This window comes from Peromyscus eremicus, chromosome 3, assembly GCF_949786415.1.
Source record: "Peromyscus eremicus chromosome 3, PerEre_H2_v1, whole genome shotgun sequence".
Taxonomy (NCBI): Eukaryota; Metazoa; Chordata; class Mammalia; order Rodentia; family Cricetidae; genus Peromyscus; species Peromyscus eremicus.
The window spans coordinates 129,627,298-129,645,032 of NC_081418.1; the positions used below are offsets into that span (position 1 = coordinate 129,627,298).

Below are 17,735 nucleotides of genomic sequence, written 5' to 3' on the forward strand. Positions count from 1 at the left end.
ACATACCCTCGGCATCAGTACTCTCCCACACCATAAATGTGCGCACGCGCACGCACATACATACACACACACACACACACACACACACACACACACACACACACACAGAGTAAGTAAATTTAAAATCTGTTTTTAAAATGTCTGGTAAATATATAAAAGCTGATAGCCAGAAATAATGGATGTCAAAAGTATAATTCCAATCCTATTGTCTACCTCATTTCCTTTTCAGAAAACAATCTAAGAACATAAAACATTTTGAGCTCTGAACAGAGTTCTTTACCTGTCCCGTAAATCAGCTTTCGAAGATTTGGAGCTGCTTGTTGCTGCCTCAGAAAGGCCTCTGCTGCCTTCCTGGAAAGGTCTTCCTTCCATTTGAGGGCACCTGAAAGACCAACACCCACTTACACCTGCTCACTGGCCTCTGCCTCCAACTCCAAAGTTCACCCACCCTAAAACGTGCTCACGACATGTTTAAGTAGTTAACAAACCCAAAGAGCAGACTCGAAAATGTAAACATCCTACTGATACCAACAGTGTGAGATGCCTGGCATTTCTGGAGTATTTACCTGACGTTTCTACGGAGCTGCTAGTCTCTTCCTTGTGCTCTTCTTCCTCTTTGAGTAAAGTTTCAATGTCACTGGTCTCATCAACTATGTTCTCTGACTCGAGTTTCTGCCCACTGCCCCCCTGAGGACTTGCAAACTTTCCCCTGACAAGCCCTTTGTGCTCCGAGTCTTCATCCGAACTGAGCTCCGAGTCTCCAGACTCCTCCTCAGATGGGAATGCCTCTTCGGCGGTACAATGGCCGGAATCAGAAGTGGTGAGGGCCGCTTTTCTCACTGGGGAAGGCTTCTCTGCATCCAGACGGTCCCTCCACTCACGAGCTGCTGACAACCTTGCCCCACTCTCTCCTCCAGCAGACATGGAGTCCCCGATGTCTCTCTCTCCTGCAGCAGAGTCGCCGCCATCATCTTCGCTGCTTTCGTCCGCTTCCTCTGCCGCCTCCTCTTCCCCAGAGCTCCTCTCAAGATCGTCATCGCTATCAGCGAACGCTGGCAGGTCTGCCTCACTGTCATCTTCCTGCTCCTCAAGCTTTGGTCGCTTGCTTCCCCTGCCCGACCCGTATTTACAGCTGGTGGCTTTAGCACCTTCCTCTTCCTCTTCCTCATCACTGGAGCCACTTTCCGTCCTGTCACCTTCAGACATTTCTTCATCATCTCCACTGTCTTCATCTCCAGACTCATCTTCTGTGTCTCCAAAAACGGCTTTCCGACGCACTCGACCAGTCTTCACATCCAGCTGCTTTTCCTCTTTCGGCATCCACAGCCTGTATTTCAAACAAATAAAAACGAGCTCAAACTGTACAGCAGTTAGCTACTCTAGAAATGTCAACCACTATGCCGAGAAAAGGGAGGCTGAGGCAGCAGGGGTCAAGGTTCTAGCCAGCCTGAGCTCCCAGGAAGGTAAGTTTACAAGGGTAACTTATAACTTAGTGAGACCCTGTCCCCCAACAGAAATTTATTTCTGTGGGGTAGAGTTGCTGGTAGACTCTGACCCGGCCTGTGCAGAGCCCTGTGTTCACCTAGCACTACTAAAGAAACAGCACTATCACACTCCCAAAATGACAGCACAAAAAATGACAAGTAACTAAGAAGCAAACTCACACAGCTGCCTAATGACACGCTTGCAAGGCACCAACAGAACAAGGAGACTCTTGTTAGAAACAAACAAAGCGCCGGGCGTTGGTGGCGCATGCCTTTGATCCCAGCACTCAGGAGGCAGAGCCAGGTGGATCTCTATGAGTTCAAGGCCAGCCTGGTCTACAGAGTGAGATCCAGGACAGGCTCCAAAACTACAGAGAAACCCTGTCTTGAAAAATCAAAAAAAAAAAAAAAAAAGAAAAAGAAAGAAAGAAAGCAACTTCTATTTTAGGAAATCTAGTCAAAAGGGAAGCTAGTATTTAGTAAATCTTTAAAAACTGACTCCAGGTCCAAAGGACAATGGAAGCCTGGGTCACCTGTTGTCAGAAAATACTCTACCCATGCTTACAGATGAATGGGGTGTGCCTAGAAGACATGAGACTCGACACTGAGGGTCACAGCCGGGACCATGCAGGCATCAGAGAAAACAGTAATGGGATGGTAACACACAAAATAAAACCAAGTCCAGAGTCAGCAGTGATACAGAAAGCAAGCGGGAAGGGAAAGCTCTTGGTTAAAGAATGCCAGCTGGCCAGAGCTCTGAACAGTGCTCTGTGGGTTGGTGACTCATTTTTGGGGCGCTGCTGAGTTTGTAGAGTATGATGACACAGGCTGAGGAAATGCCTCAGCAGTTCAGAGCACTCGCTGATCTTACAGAAGACCTGGGTTCCATTAAGTGGTACAGAATTATTGAGTTGGTAAAGTTATGAGATAAAATTAAAACTAAACAAAGCTATTCAATGTAGTGCTACATATAAAATGATGAGACCATCAATTATAAAAAAAAAAACCAAAACTGCAATATACCAAAAGACAGTTCCTAGGTCAGAAACACAAATAACAAAACAATGACTATATAAAAAGATTATATATAAAGAATACATAGACAAAGAAAATGCTCAGGATATTTAAATTATAAAGTTATTAATTATGTGTATGTATGTGTGTGCCTACAGAGTTTATGTGGACCATGAGCATGTAGGTGGTCAAAGCAGTCAGAGGGTGTCAGAGTCCCTAAAACTGGAGTTACAGGCATTTGTAAGGCAATAAATGTGAGTGCTGGGTACTAAATCCGAGTCCTCTGCAGAAGTAGGATGTGCTCTTAACCACTGAGCAATCTCTCAAGCCCCGGGAATAATGACTCTTAAATGAACTCTTTAATTTTTCAAGTTACCACGGTAGCCAATAATGCACACTATAATAAATAATACTATACATAGTCTATCATTTTCAGAATGATTATGAGGCGTGAGTAGAACAAAAATCAATGTGTAACAATGGCATATAAGCATACAAGCTCCCAACCCGGGTTGAAAACTGAGCCACGTTAGTGATACCTACCATGGCGACAAAGCAATGTATGGAAGACTTTCAGAGACAAGGCATGTGCCTTTGGACAAGACCTGAGTAAGCAGCTACATACTACTCTGGAATTTTGGTCGCTAAACAATATCCAAGCTTTCCTAGAAAACTAAAAGCAATCAGTAGAAAAGTTTGTGTAGTACTTGAGCAATAATATGAATACTTCTGTTGAAAACAAGTCTATTTTATCGTGAGAAAATATAATATTACGTAATGCTACATAAGTGAAAAACTGTCAAGAAGCACATGAATATACACAGTAAACCAAAAAACCTGGAGTCAAATTCCATGAAAATAAAAACTGTGATGGTAGAATGGTAGGTAATGTAATTTTTACTTTAATTTTTTTTAAATTAAAAATTAGGAGAGAGCCAGTAACATGGGTCATTGAGTAAAGGCACTTGTTACCAAACCTGACTTCCTGAGTTTGATTCCTGGACAGATACAGTAAACAGAGAACCAATTCTAACAATCTGTACGCAAGCACTCACACACTCTCTCTCTCTCTCTCTCTCTCTCTCTCTCTCTCTCTCTCTCACACACACACACACACACACACACACACACACACACACACACACACAAAATGCTAATAAATAAATAAATAAATAAATAAATAAATAAATAAATAAATAAATAAATAATAAATAGCTTAGGAAAACGGTAGACTTACCCTTGATTATCTATATCTTCTGACCCCAGCGGTTTGGAATCAGAAAAAAGTGTCACTCTGCTTGAAGCCATCTTGGCATCAATACTGGCATGGGTGGAGATGAGACTCTGGACCAGTTCATGTGTAGGGCCTGGTTCCTCCTGCCAAAGCCAGGAAAAACGTGCAAGTGAGGAGCACAAGGATTCTGGTGACATGCTGGCTGCATCACTTCTCAAAACTACCCTAAACTTGGGCTAGATACGACTCAGCAGTTCCGACTGCATACTGCTCATGCAGAAGACCTGTGAGCTCATTTTCTAGCACAGCGCCCACGCCAGGAGGCTCACAGCTGCCTGAAACCCCAGCACCATCTGACAGGTCTGCCTCTGTGGCCACCTGAACACACATACGTGCATGCATGTATACAGACGAACAGAGAGACACAGACACATACACAAAAATAATAAATCTTTTAAAAATTACCATATAGTTCTAAAAACCTTTCTCACTGTCTCAAGAAAGAGAAGAAAATTCTTGCAACAAAGCTTAAACTTGATCCCCAACACCGTAAACACCTCTCAATTCACACAGTACATAATCTGGTAACCTAAGCCCTTAGCTAGGAAAACTCCAGATCTCTACACTACAGCCAAGAACAATTTTAACCCAGTAAGATTACCTTTCAAAACCTAACAAAAATCTAAGTTCCCATCACTCCCAAGGCAAAGGGAACACCTTGGAATACGGAATGGAAAGACGTAAGCTGGAGGACAGGAATAATGCTGTGTGACACTGTCCTCTGCATGAGGCCTGGCCACTGTACTCATGAATGGACAGCAGCTGTGCTGAGCTACACAAGGCAGAGCCTGTCAACATTGTCACTTGGGTTGGGGAGGGGTTCATAAGGCACCATCTCTCCCTGAGGAGCAACTGACAGTTAATGGCTGCTGAGGGGGAATCTCTGTTGTTGGTGTGTTTTAACGTGTTAGCATGTAATGTGTTTTGTCCACACATTTTCATCTGTGCACCACTTGCATGCCTTTATGCCTGCAGAGGCCAGCAGAGGGTGTCGGTTTCCCTGGAACTGGAGTACAAGTCAGTTGTGAGCCAACACGTAGATGCTGGAAAGGTCCCAGGTCCTCGGCAAGAGCAGATAGTGCTCTTAACCTCTATAGTCCACATCCAGTAAATAACTCCAAACCTATTCTCATGTAAACACCCTAATTGAACTCAGTGAGTCACTATAAAAAAATGACATGCTGTTGGGTGTTGGTGGTGCATGCCTTTAATCTCATCACTCAGGAGGCAGAGGCAGGCAGATCTCTGTGAGTTTGAGGCCAATCTGGTCTATAGAGTGAGTTCCAGGACAGCCAGGGCTGTTTCACAGAGAAACCTTTTTGAAAAAAAAAAAAAAAAGGACATGCTGAGAAGCTTCAGCAGGAAAGACGAGGGGCGACAAGGAGGGAAGCAAGTATGGAAACTGCTCAACTCCATCCCATGTACATGCTGGAACTAGTCAGAGTGAGTCTGACAGGAGGAGGAGCACTTACTGAAGGTGGCCAGAAGTGTGAGGGAAGGAGAGGGTAATTGGGGTGACAATGATCAAAACATAATATACACATAGAGAAAATTGTCAAAGAAATCTTTCCAAAAGAACCTCAAATTTCTTACACTTACACACACACACACACACACACACACACACACACACACACACACACACACGGCTCTAACTGAGGGAAGAGAAAGTTCAACAGGAAAAGCAAGGAGGACAAACAACACAGAATGTTTAATAAAACCTCAAGAAATCACTATTTTATATTCACATAACATTATATATAACGCATACAGGCACAGGTGTACATATCTTAAATGTACACACGTACACGTACACACACACACACACACACACACACACACACGATAAGAGATCCTAAATGAAGTATGCCATTTAGACTGACAATGTTCTTCACAAGGGCCACAGACTATCTAACAAAAACCCAGGATGAAAAACTTCATGTGAGGGGACGGTCACGGGAGTCCAAGTGACTCCCAGAACAATTCAAGCTATTGCAGTTGTCCTTCATTGCTTCTCAGAGGTTGAAGATAAGTTCCTATTGCTGAAGACACCACGTACTTAGGACACAGAACCTAGAGTCAAGATGGATCCAACCTGAAAGCTCCTTCCTGAGGTCTACTGATCATACTACCAGAAAATACTAAGCAAGCCACCAAGGGAAGGAAGCAATGAATAGTCCTACCCAACTGTGATGCCTATGAACCACAACAACGGCCGATGTGGCAAGATGTCCCTAAAGGTGTAATACTGGCACTCACATCTGGGTGATAACCACCAGCTGTCCACAGGAAGGAAACCAACGAGGGGCTAGTGAAGTCATGGATCTTACAGGACTTACGACCACCACTTTATGAGACAAGCTTAATTCCCAACTGCATTCTAAAACATATCCATATACCCACACAGAAGTGTAGCTATCACCCCTCAAAAAAGTGTAGCTATCACCTCTATAAAGAGCTTCTCTTTATAGCAAATAGAGAACATTATAGGGAACTATAACTGGTCACAATGCAGAGATCAACATACAGTGGGGAGCCCAGTCTCAATGGACATACTACAACACAACTCCTGACCTAAGCTTCAGAGAACAAAGAGGGGCAGAAAGACTTAAGAGCCAGAGGAGCAGCAGGTCTGTGGTTAAGACTGTGTTTCCTAGAAATGGCAGGGCAGCTACACCCTTGACATCTCAACAGAATGGCTGCATAGACAAGACTATGACAACACCAATAGTCATGCTAATGCGACAGGGGGAACTTTCACAAGATCCCACCCACAAAGAGCTATGACAACTAGAACGCCTGCTGAGGGAGAGAGTTAGTCTTTCCCAGGGATGAATCCCCTGATTAATTAATTATCCAATACAAACTGGTCAGCCCTGAAATCAAATACATACAAATACCATCAAACGGACTCAGTGATAGTTACATATTTATAATTACACATGTGAATATCTTTATAAATAACAATAATAATCAAAGAAAAAGAGGCCATCAGCTTGAGGGGGGAGGTCACAGAAGGGGTTGGAGAAAAGGGAAGGGGAAATATGATTTAATTAATTTTGATTTTAGAAGTTGTAAATTAGAAAGAATAAAAGAATAAAAATACCACTAATTACTTACACACACACAAAACACATACCAGCCAGGGCTATGTAGAGAGAACCCTGTCTCAAAAAAAAAAAAAAAAAAAAAAAAAAAAAAAGACAAGAAAGAAAAGCAAAGCCAGAATAAGAGCACTCTGGACCTAGAGAACACTAGTTTTCTAGAAAAATGATGAGCATGGCAGTGGTGCTAACAACTGGGGGCTTCAAATCTGAAGAGCAGGAAGGACACGATTTTTATTTTTTGCTTGCTTCAATGAAAACCATCCTTTATAATCAACTCTTTTTATCATAACTTGGATTAAAAGAAATAAAGCTTTGGCTGGGCGGTGGTGGCGCACGCCTTTAATCCCAGCACTCGGGAGGCAGAGCCAGGTGGATCTCCGTGAGTTCGAGGCCAGCCTGGGCTACCAAGTGAGTTCCAGGAAAGGCGCAAAGCTACACAGAGAAACCCTGTCTCGAAAAACCAAAAAAAAAAAGAAAAAAAGAAATAAAGCTTTAATAACTAGAAGATGAGCGCAATAGTTGACAAAAAGATTTGCAAAGAACAATTCAGAAAAGAGACCCTTTCTTACCATTGCCTGAAAGCCATGGCTACCACCGAGGTCGACGTAGACAGCATCTTTGTCATAGAGCACACCCCCAACTCCAGATAGAGGCGCATAGACCAGCTTCTCCTTCTCATTCAAACAGCGCTTCTTTTGCTGTTCCGGGAGAGCACAGGGGTCTGGGAGAAAACTGACATCACTGACAGCAAAATCCCCTACGCCTGGAAGACAGAACCCAGGAAGCAATTTGACAAGAAGTCAAATATTCACAAAGCAACTGTCAAACGTTGGGAAAACACATGCCTGCATCTGCAGGCTTGAGGCGTGACCCGGAAAAGGCACTGAGGCAGTAGACCTTGCTAGCTGGACAGTATGTGCATCCACTCAACATTTTGGCAGATGATACACAACTGGGTTATTTCTAAAACCTCCAGACCATGGTTCTGCCTTCTTTGGTCATTTCTCAATGTTCTGGAGGAACGAAACCACCCCAAGAGGTTGACAAATACAGTGTGCTTTACAGTAAGAGAATACCTGGCATGTGAATCTGGCTGTTATTTTTCAGGTAGGCCCCTCGTAAATAACCATAAAGAGACACCTTTCGGTCACACTTGATGTTTGTGCGGATGTCCTCAGGGTTTGTCAAATCTTCCATCCTAGAAAAATAAATACAATCACACTGCAGGAAAAAATGTAAAAAGTACTTACACTTCTCGTCACTGACCACTCTTGTTCATGGGCTGGGAGCACAGCTCAGTGGTTCAACACTGCCCAGCACATGAGGCTTGGAGCTCAATCTTGAGCACCACAAGATCAAGACTCACTCCTTAAGCACATCATTTAGAAAACTATAAGATACAGAAATACAGAAGCATGGTTCACCATGTTCCAGAGGACAAGGAGAAAACCATGACTGCCTCCAACCGGCTCCATATGGTAATGCACTCCACAAGACACTGGGTCAGGAAAGAGCACAGAACATGTTTAGAAAAACCCTTTATGGAAGAATTAAGATTAAACGGCTGGCTGAGGTTTTGCTTTATCTTGGATTCCTCTAAGGACGGGATTAGAGGCTGAGAAAACAAAACACAAGTAAAGCAGAGGTACCGAGCAACTGGTGCTCTAGGCCCAAGGACTTCATCACCGTTGCCTCAAAAGTTTCCCATTTTTCTGTTAACCAGTTGGTTTGGTTTTGTTGTTATTGGTCGTTTGTTTTTTTTGTTTTTCGAAACAAGGTTTCTCTGTGTGTAGCTCTGGCTGTCCTGAAATTGCTCTGTAGACCAGGCTGGCCTCAAACTCAGAACTCAAGCGATCTGCTTCTCTCTGCCTCCTGAGTGCTGGGATAAAAGGTGTGTGCCACCTAGCTTTGAGAGAGAGAGAGAGAGAGAGAGAGACAGAGACAGAGACAGAGACAGAGACAGAGGCAGTAGTAGTACATGTCTTTAATCCCAGCACTCCAAGACAGATGTAGGCCAGCCTGGTCTACAGAGTGAGTTCCAAGACAGCCAGGACTACACAGAGAAATCCTGTCTCGAAAACAAAACAAACAACAACAACAACAACAACAACAACAACAAAAACCCACACAAACAAAAAAGGAGAAAAAGGAAAAAAAAATGCTAGGAATCAGCCAGAGGCTTTGCGAAAGCCCTCTAATGCACTGAGCTACATCCCCAGCCCTTAGCTTCACTGGAAATGTTTATAATCGTTCGCCTTAGAAAGCACAGTATCTTCCAGTGACTGCACGTTCTCGAGCCTTAAAAAAGTTAAAATGAAATATACAGACCTGGAAGAAAAGAAACTCACACTTATATTTTACCTGTCTGCCAGGATGTAAGGATGAGAAGTTTGCCATGTGAGAGGCCTAAACTTCATAACTGTGATAAATCGGCCCAGGTTGTGAATCTCTTGGTTCTGATATTCTCCATGTACCATTCCAGAAAGGTAGAACAACTTGGCACCCTAAATATTAAAAAGAAAAAAAGAAGTAAAAATGAAAGTCAATTACATGCATGTCAACCCCATAAGAAGCAGGGTCATTAGGAGCCAATGTCTCAGTGTTTTCAAAGCTGGCTGCTTTCTTCAGGGCTTGTCATGTGAGGGTCTCACCAAAGCAAGCTCCTCTCAGTTAAACACCGGCATCTGTGGAGAAGGCACTGAGGTTCCTAAGCAGAGAAAGGACTTTGTGACCAATGGGCCACAGCAGTACGAGGAGGAGAAATGGCAGGTCCTGGTCCTGAACTAGCAGAAACTTCGGAAGCACTGCATCAAACCAGACCAGTAGAGGATACACTCTGACGGATGTGTACAGAAGAAGTGTGATACATCAAGAGACACGGATAAAGACCATGTGGGGAAACAGGCCAAGGACTAGAAATACACGCATACAGGAAAACTCCAGAGATTTATGAAGAGCTCTTCATTCTGGCTGCTTGAAAGGGTCACAAGTGACAGGACTCAATAATAGCTTTTCTTCCTACCGGGTAGACTTCTGTCCAGAACCTATGCTTTAATCGCTTCTTGGTCTTCTTGAGTTGCTTGTTATGCTTGAAGGAGTCGAGATGGGTGAGAACGCCCATGATTTTAGGGAAGCCGTGTACTTGACAGATGTTTAGAAACTCAAATGTCTCCATTTCAAACCCGAAGCTGGCATCTATAAGCATTAGCACCTAAAAACAGAACACAATTTCTCACAGAAGCCACGACAATCCTCCACCCAGACCAAGAGTCAGCAAGTTACAGCCCATGGGTCAAATCAAGCCACTCACTTGTTTGCTTAAATATTCAAAAGAACGACACAAAAGGTATCTCCACTAATATTCATGCTCTCAAAGCTACAGAATCATTAGTATTTCAGTAATTTTAAAAATATAAGGCTTACCAAGTTTATACTAGTTGTACTCTGAGTAACATTATTAATAAACCCCAAGTTAAAAAATATGTATCTTTAATATCAATATAGTTTGATGGGACTAGAGAGAGGTGGTTCAACAGAGCACTTGTTCTTGCAGAGGACCCAGGTTCAATTCCCAGCACCCATATGGCAGCTCACAACTGTCTGTAACTCCAGTTCCAAGGGATCAGACATCCTCTTCTGACCACTACAGGCACCAGGCATGCACATGGTACACAGACTCACACGCAAGCAAACCATTCATATACATATAATAAAATTAATGAATCCTAAAAAATTTTTAATCAGGACAGACTGGTAACTTTTATATTTTTAGAGTCTTTCTGGTCCAAAGGATAAAAATCTGTAGCTCTTTGACATCTGGTTAAATTAAATACACACACACACACACACACACACACACACACACAAAATCCAGGACATCTGTTATCCTGTCATGCTAGGTTAAGACACAACTAAAAAAAAGAAAAAGTAATGATCACCACCAGTTCCCAAATTCAATTCAGGCTCCATCTTTTTCTTGTGCTTAGTACTATATAGATTTTCCATTGATAAAGCCTGACTGCTTCACCCTATCATAACCATTAAGAATGGAATTTTATGGAATATACAAACTGTTGGGGGTGGGGTCATCAAGCATCTTTCCCAGCTGTGAACCCCATGAGCAACAACAAAGACGACCTGCCAATCTAGTTATGTTCACCACTCAAATGACCACTATGGTGGTAACCAACTGCCTTTTGATTGAATTTGAGGCCTGCTCCACAGAACTCGTGTCTAGCACTGTAAACCTGGTCTAGAGCCCATGACTGGGGAGGTCATAGGCTCTAAAGGAGTCTACTACTGGCGTTTTGTTAAAAGGACACAGTGTCAGACTGCCTTCTAAATGGCTATGTTTAGCCAGTTATGGTGATGCACACCTTTAATCCCAGCACCTGGGAGACAGGGAGAGGCAGATCTCTGAGTTTGAGGCTAGACTGGTTTACATGAGGAGTTCTAGGCCATAGTAAGATCATAGTAAGATCCTGTATCAGAAGTAAAAAACAATACAGATTGGATTAGTCCAACTCTAGGCCTTTTCCAGAGATTCTTTTTGCAATGGGTGGCAGTTAACAGATTCACTGTTGGTCAAAGTGCTAAGAATAATGACTGTAGAGTGCTTGGCCCTAAACAGGACATTGGTTCCACTGTATCATGGCTCAGCAATACTGCAGAAGACAGGGTGAAAAGAACTGTTAAAGCCAGAAGATGGGGAAGAGTGTACTCAAGAACTCACTGTATCTGTAATTACCTGGACACGACTGAGCCCATCACCATTCTCTCATGCATGAGCCTGAGACTCCATGCAGTCAATAGATTCTGGGAGGGGCATTGGTGATAAATTGCCAGTGTTCTAATAAATAACCAAACTCAAATCACTAACTAAATAAATATAAAGACATCAGCCAAGCATGGTGGAACACACCTTTAACTCCAACACTCAGGAGACAGAGGCAGGTGGATCTGTGAATCTAAGGCCAACTTGGTCTACAGAGTAAGTTTCAGGACAGCCAGGACTACACAGAGAAATCTTGTCTCAGGGAAAAAAAATACGAACGAATGAGAGAGAGAGAGAGAGAGAGAGAGAGAGAGAGAGAGAGAGAGAGAAGAAAAGGAAGGAAGGAAGGAAGGAAGGAAGGAAGGAAGGAAGGAAGGAAGGAAGGAAGGAAGGAAGGAAGAGGGTTCATTCCAAGACAAAATACTTAGCTGATGGGAGCCTTGATTTCATCGTATGTAAAGTACACATAATATCTGAATGAGCACATTGGTGGTAATATGAGCTAAGTTTACAGAAAGCTATTAGTATAGTGCCTAGGGAGAGTTCAAGAAATGGCAGGCAATGTGCAAGCAAGTGTGTGTATGTGTATGTGTCTATGCATGTGTATACTGATACAATCTTGCCGTGTGTGCCTGTGTATATCCATATATTAATCTTGCCTGTTATTTTCTCACCCCTATGGTTTCATTTGGTTTTAGAATGCATTCATCATGCACATTCCATTTTTATGATATTAACAATATCATAATTTCAACCACTTCTACTCTACCTGTCCTTAATAACCAGCAGTGTTCCCCTGCAATGAGATACAGAGACCATCACACTGTCACACTCTCCGTCGTGATCCCAGGCCACCTTACTGACTTACCAGATCTGCTACTTTTGCCAGATCGATCATCACATTGATGTCACACCCACACTCAATAATGGTAAGTCTGCGCTTTTTACCTGTAAGGACAAGATGAAAGTTTACCTTTCAAAATCTTGAAAACACTCTGTCATTAACTCTATAATAATTATGTTTCTAACTGTACCCAGTAAAACACCATATACCTCTATAGGAATGTGATAGTTGTATCAATTCCATCCTGGTTTCCTTGCATTGGTCTCGCCTTAATTTTAAAATACAACAACTGCACCCAAATAAATAAAGGTATTAAAAAAGTTACAATCCTAGACGGGGTTTCTAAGGACCATGATCCTACTGAGCCACAGGTCATTCTTTATCTCCATCAAACTTTTCTATACTCTCAATATGGCTAAAAATATCATCAAACATAATGTAACAGGATGTTCATGGGAAAGTCATATGTTCCTGTTCTACTACTATAAATAGAAATATCCCCAAACTAATAAGCCAAAACGTTCATGGAACAGTAACTTTCCCAGTTAAAATATAATGATTAAGGATATCCCAAAGACAAAGAAATGTCTACTCCACGGCTACTATAACAAGGCCCTTCTTTTTCTACCATTACCATTTGGGGAACTGACTTCACTTTCCCTCATTTAATAACAGAAATCAGAAACCCAGTGCTTGGGAGCCAGAGATAGGTGCATCTCTGTGAGTTCAAGTCCAGCTTGGTCTACATAGCAAGTTCCAGGGGTACCAGAGCTACACAGAGAGACCCTGATTCAAAAACAGGAACAACAAAAAAAAAAGAACATACAAATTCTCAGAAGAGTAGCTTTGAGAAGCAAAGCAGATGTCTGTGGTACACGGGAGCTAACTTATTATGAAATGCACATGCTCACAATGACAGGACCAGTGCTAAGTCTTTCAAGAAGCACACTTGACAAAGTCAACCAGTCAGACTAAGGTGGTATACATCAACACTGTTATGTCTAAGAAGTTACCTTTGAAGTTACAGGCAACTCAGTAAAAGCAAATATGTGGTTATACGATGTAACAGCATTAGCATTATATTTTCTGTTTGGGCAAACAAAACTCAGGTTTGTTGGCCCTCAGGCACAATACTTGCCACACCAGCTCCAAGGCAGCACTCCCTACCTGACACAATTGTCACAGGGCCTCTGATCTCAGTCAATTTCTGTCTGGTAAAATTCCGAATGAGGCACCGTATCAAAGTGCTCTTTCCAACTTTTGGAGGTCCCATCACCACTACCACTATTGGTGGAGGTTCTAGTGGAGTTCGGTCAACCACTGGAATGTGATGCTTTTTTGTCTTTAAATCCTGAGTCCTAACGGTTTTGAGGGGAAAAAAAAATAGTTTACTTCCAGAACACAAAAGACCTTAACATGTTAAAGTTAGATTTTATAGAGAAAAGATAATACGATTAACTTTAACTGGCTAATTTCTTTTCTTTTCTTTTTTTTTTTCTTTTTTTTTGGGGGGGGGTTTTTCGAGACAGGGTTTCTCTGTGTAGCTTTGCACCTCTCCTAGAACTCACTCGGTAGCCCAGGCTGGCCTCAAACTCACAGAGATTCGCCTGGCTCTGCCTCCCGAGTGCTGGGATTAAAGGCGTGTGCCACCACCGCCCGGCTTAACTGGCTAATTTCTAACTGTCGCCCCCCGCACCCGTCCAAAATCTATTCTTCACTAAAGATAAAACAGATGACTAAAAAAAATAAAGCTAATAATCATCAAACACACAGTAAATCAGACTGATTTGACTTTAATGTTTAAGAGACTAATATAGGCCAAGACGGAGACAGTCTATAACACAAGCAGAGGTACAGGAGATAAAGTGTTCTATCAATCTACCGGCTATTGAATTTGTGCCCGGGACCTGTTCTCTTATCCACAGAACTGGGATGAGAATAACTCCTAACCTCTTAATGCAGTTAAAGAACTGAATTAAGACTGGGCAGCAGTCGCACAAGCCTTTAGTCCCAGCACTCAGGAGGCAGAGGCAGGGTAATCTCTGTGAGTTCGAGGCCAGCCTGGTCTACAGAGTGAATTCCAAGAAAGCAGACTACATAGAGAAACCCTGTCTTGAAAAAGCAAAAACAAACAAAAGAACTTAATTCAGTAATGTTTAAAAGAAACTGCTGGATATATAGAATGTCTCCCTAAATACAATTATTTTAATACTTTACATTAAATGAAGGATGGGGGGGCACTTTTACCATGGAGATAGTTAAAGTTTACAAAATTTTTCCGTGAACTAACATAAATTCTTTTCTCTTGGGGGGAAAAAAGGCAAAGGACAGATGTTGGAGGCAAAATGCTTCTTTGGCTGGAGTTCTAAAATGTGAGGGAAAGCAATATAGCATTGCCTATGTCCTTCAGATCTTAACTAGACTCACAAAGGCAAATGCCATCTGAGAGAGGCTCCTACTACTTAATGAGATGGAAGAACCACCAACCCCAGCTAAACACACCTGTGAAAGGACCGAGCCATCCGTACAGCAGACTGGACCGCAAAAGCTTTAGGGTTTCTCTTCCGGGCATCCTCTTCATCTCCGAGCTGGAGATCCTGCAGGTACCGTTTCTTTTTCTTCTCAGCTTTAGGCCCGCTGTGCTTCTTTCTGTGTTTCTTGTGATCCTTGGCCTCCATGGTGGCTGTTTATCAACTATAAATAAGTCTTAACCTATATGGAACAGGGTGGCATGGGGTGGGAATATATTATAATCAGGGCAACATGGGGGGGGAGCAAATTTCATTTGTTTATGAAGTAATGATTTATTTGTTCTCCGAACAGAGGTAGAAACTGCTTAGCTATCTTCAAATTCATTTCTTTCTTATGCCATAAAGTAGAAGGGTTACCGGTACCAATATTATCCTTTTATTATGTTTTACATATCTTAAAACCATCAGCAGTGTGCATTTTTGTGATGACAGAAACATACTCTATCTGCGGCTCTCAATACAATGGCCACTAACTACACGTGGTTACAGAGAATTTCAAATGTACCTTGGGAAACTGAAAAACAATCTTAAATTTTAAACTGAAACGGCCATATGTGGCAAGTGCCTACTATCCTGGACAACTCAGGCCTAGCCACTCACTGAACTAATGAAGTGGCTTTCTAATTTAAACGAAAACATACAAGTTTAAAACACCACAACAGTGCTGGCCAGAGCCGTCTCGCAGCAACTGGAGGAAGCACATTTTTCCCTACCTGTGCTCTCCTCTTTTTGCTCCGAAAAACACACCCAACGGAGCTGGGTACCTAGGTCACCTGCTGGAAGATCCCCTCCCCGCCCCATCTCCTCAGGGTCGGGCACCCTCGCACTCCCCGGAGCACCTCTCCGGCAGTTGGGAAACTTGCCTTCCAGCCCAGACGCGCGGCTTGGGAGCAGCCTGTCGGAGGCTTGAGCACCGACCTCACTGGGAACCAGACTGACGGCCCGCACCTACGGGGCTCGCAGATTCGCCCAACCTCACAGCCGCAACTGCTCCGGCCCGCAAGCACGACGCCGGAAGCGGAAGTTGTCCTTCGCACGCACCCGCCGGAGGGAAACGAGAAACGGGAGAGAGAGACCCGCGGACGGACGGCTTTCCAGGGGAAAGCCGGAAGTGAGCTCTTGATTGGCTGAGCGTGTGCGCAGGCGTGTCTGCCGCTTTCGCCCTGGCTCCATGCTCCTCCAAGTCCCTCAGGGAAACCTTCATCTCTCCTGTCCAAGACAGTCTAGACTCGTGGTCCTCAGCCAGAGCGACCCAGCTGCAGGACTCCGGCAGAGGAGAGCTGCGCACGCTGACTCCACGCCAGGGATCCGGGCGGCCCTGTAGCCTCGCCCGCTTGAATACCCGAGGAAAGCCAGAGGGCTCTACCAGTCACAACTTGAAAACTCAGAACCCCACCGCAGTCCAACAGGCTACGGCTCACTGTCTGTCATAAATGCCATCACTGAGAGTGCTTCGATTCTTCAGCTCTCTAGTGCCTTCTCGTGCCAGGACCGACGGGCCGAGGGCAGGGACAAACCGTGCTTCTTGTTCCTGGGCGTTTTCTCAAGAAACATAGCCGCTGAGCATTTTCTATGTGTCAGCCTTGTGTTCCCAGGACTCCTTCCAGTCCCAGTTAATTTGCTACAACTATGCCGGACTCAAAACGCAGCCCCTATCTCAAGAAGAATAAAAAACAGGTTATTGCACCAAATATGAGTGACTGTGGCCTGGGAATATGGATTCAGGTTCCCACCAAATAACATGTCCATGCAAAACATAGCTCTCAGGTCAAAGGCAGCAAGAGCTTATTGTTCAACTGAATAGTAGCGATAATGGGTTAAGAACACGGGTTCATGTTGCCTCAAACTACCTTGTTTTGTACCTTTTCATAGCATATCAACACAAAACAGATGTAAAAATTTATATGGAAATCATGAAACAAAATCAAAGGTTTAGCAATTTACAGTCTGTAAGATCTGCATTCCTCTCTCTCTTCCCATCCTATGACCATCTTTCCAGCGATCATCATTCCAACCTTCCTGCCCTCCTCCCCCAACAAATGCCCCTATTTCAGCAGAAAGTAGTTATAGGAAAGACTACGTTGCTCTTTACAGTCAACAAAAAAGCTAAGATGTAAGAAGATCTCAAACTCAAGACAAATGGCTAAAATGCCTATTTAACGAAGTGGACTCTAGCAGCCAGCCTCCCTCAGTCCCAACCTGTTGCAGAGTCATCCTGGCTGACATACCAGACCCCCTACTCAACTGTCCAGACCACGCTGGGCTTTCCTTTCTCTGTTTCTCTTCCCTATATAACTCAGGCATTTTGGCTAAGCCGGCCTCTTGGTTTCTTAGTCTCCTGGCTTGCTCCTAGCCTCCTAACTCCTGATTCCTCTCTCTTCCTCTTCTCACATGGCCCAGTTTAATTTGCCGGTCATAGTCAGTCTGGACCCTTCCTGACTATGCTCCTCCTTATAGCTATACTAAAAGCCTCAATCCTTTAAAAGCAGCCATGTCTTTTTATTTCTTTTTTGTTCATGGTTTAGTCAATTTCACTATGTATATCTTTCTATTAGGACTTTCACAGTAACCGATATTCATTCCATTTACCTATTACAGTGCACTACTTGGAATGTAAAGTGCTTGGAAACATTTGATATTTGTACTAAAAAAAGTTGATCATAATATAGTGTCACAGCCATATATGA

The 17,735-nt window shown here is 43.3% G+C and overlaps 1 protein-coding gene across 1 annotated transcript in view; it reads right to left on the reverse strand.

The window, feature by feature from the left end:
* Positions 1-16,079, reverse strand: part of Bms1 (BMS1 ribosome biogenesis factor) — a 35,306-nt gene extending 19,227 nt beyond the window's left edge. The window contains exons 1-11 of the mRNA XM_059258461.1: positions 15,912-16,079; positions 15,020-15,229; positions 13,685-13,875; positions 12,542-12,621; positions 9,922-10,110; positions 9,261-9,403; positions 7,976-8,097; positions 7,469-7,662; positions 3,736-3,875; positions 567-1,327; positions 281-382 (exon numbers count right to left, since the gene is read on the reverse strand). Coding sequence (XP_059114444.1) covers positions 281-382; positions 567-1,327; positions 3,736-3,875; positions 7,469-7,662; positions 7,976-8,097; positions 9,261-9,403; positions 9,922-10,110; positions 12,542-12,621; positions 13,685-13,875; positions 15,020-15,195 — 2,098 coding nt within the window. The 5' untranslated portion in view covers positions 15,196-15,229; positions 15,912-16,079. The remainder of the gene's footprint in view (positions 1-280; positions 383-566; positions 1,328-3,735; positions 3,876-7,468; positions 7,663-7,975; positions 8,098-9,260; positions 9,404-9,921; positions 10,111-12,541; positions 12,622-13,684; positions 13,876-15,019; positions 15,230-15,911) is intronic.
* Between the last annotated feature and the right edge of the window lie 1,656 nt (positions 16,080-17,735).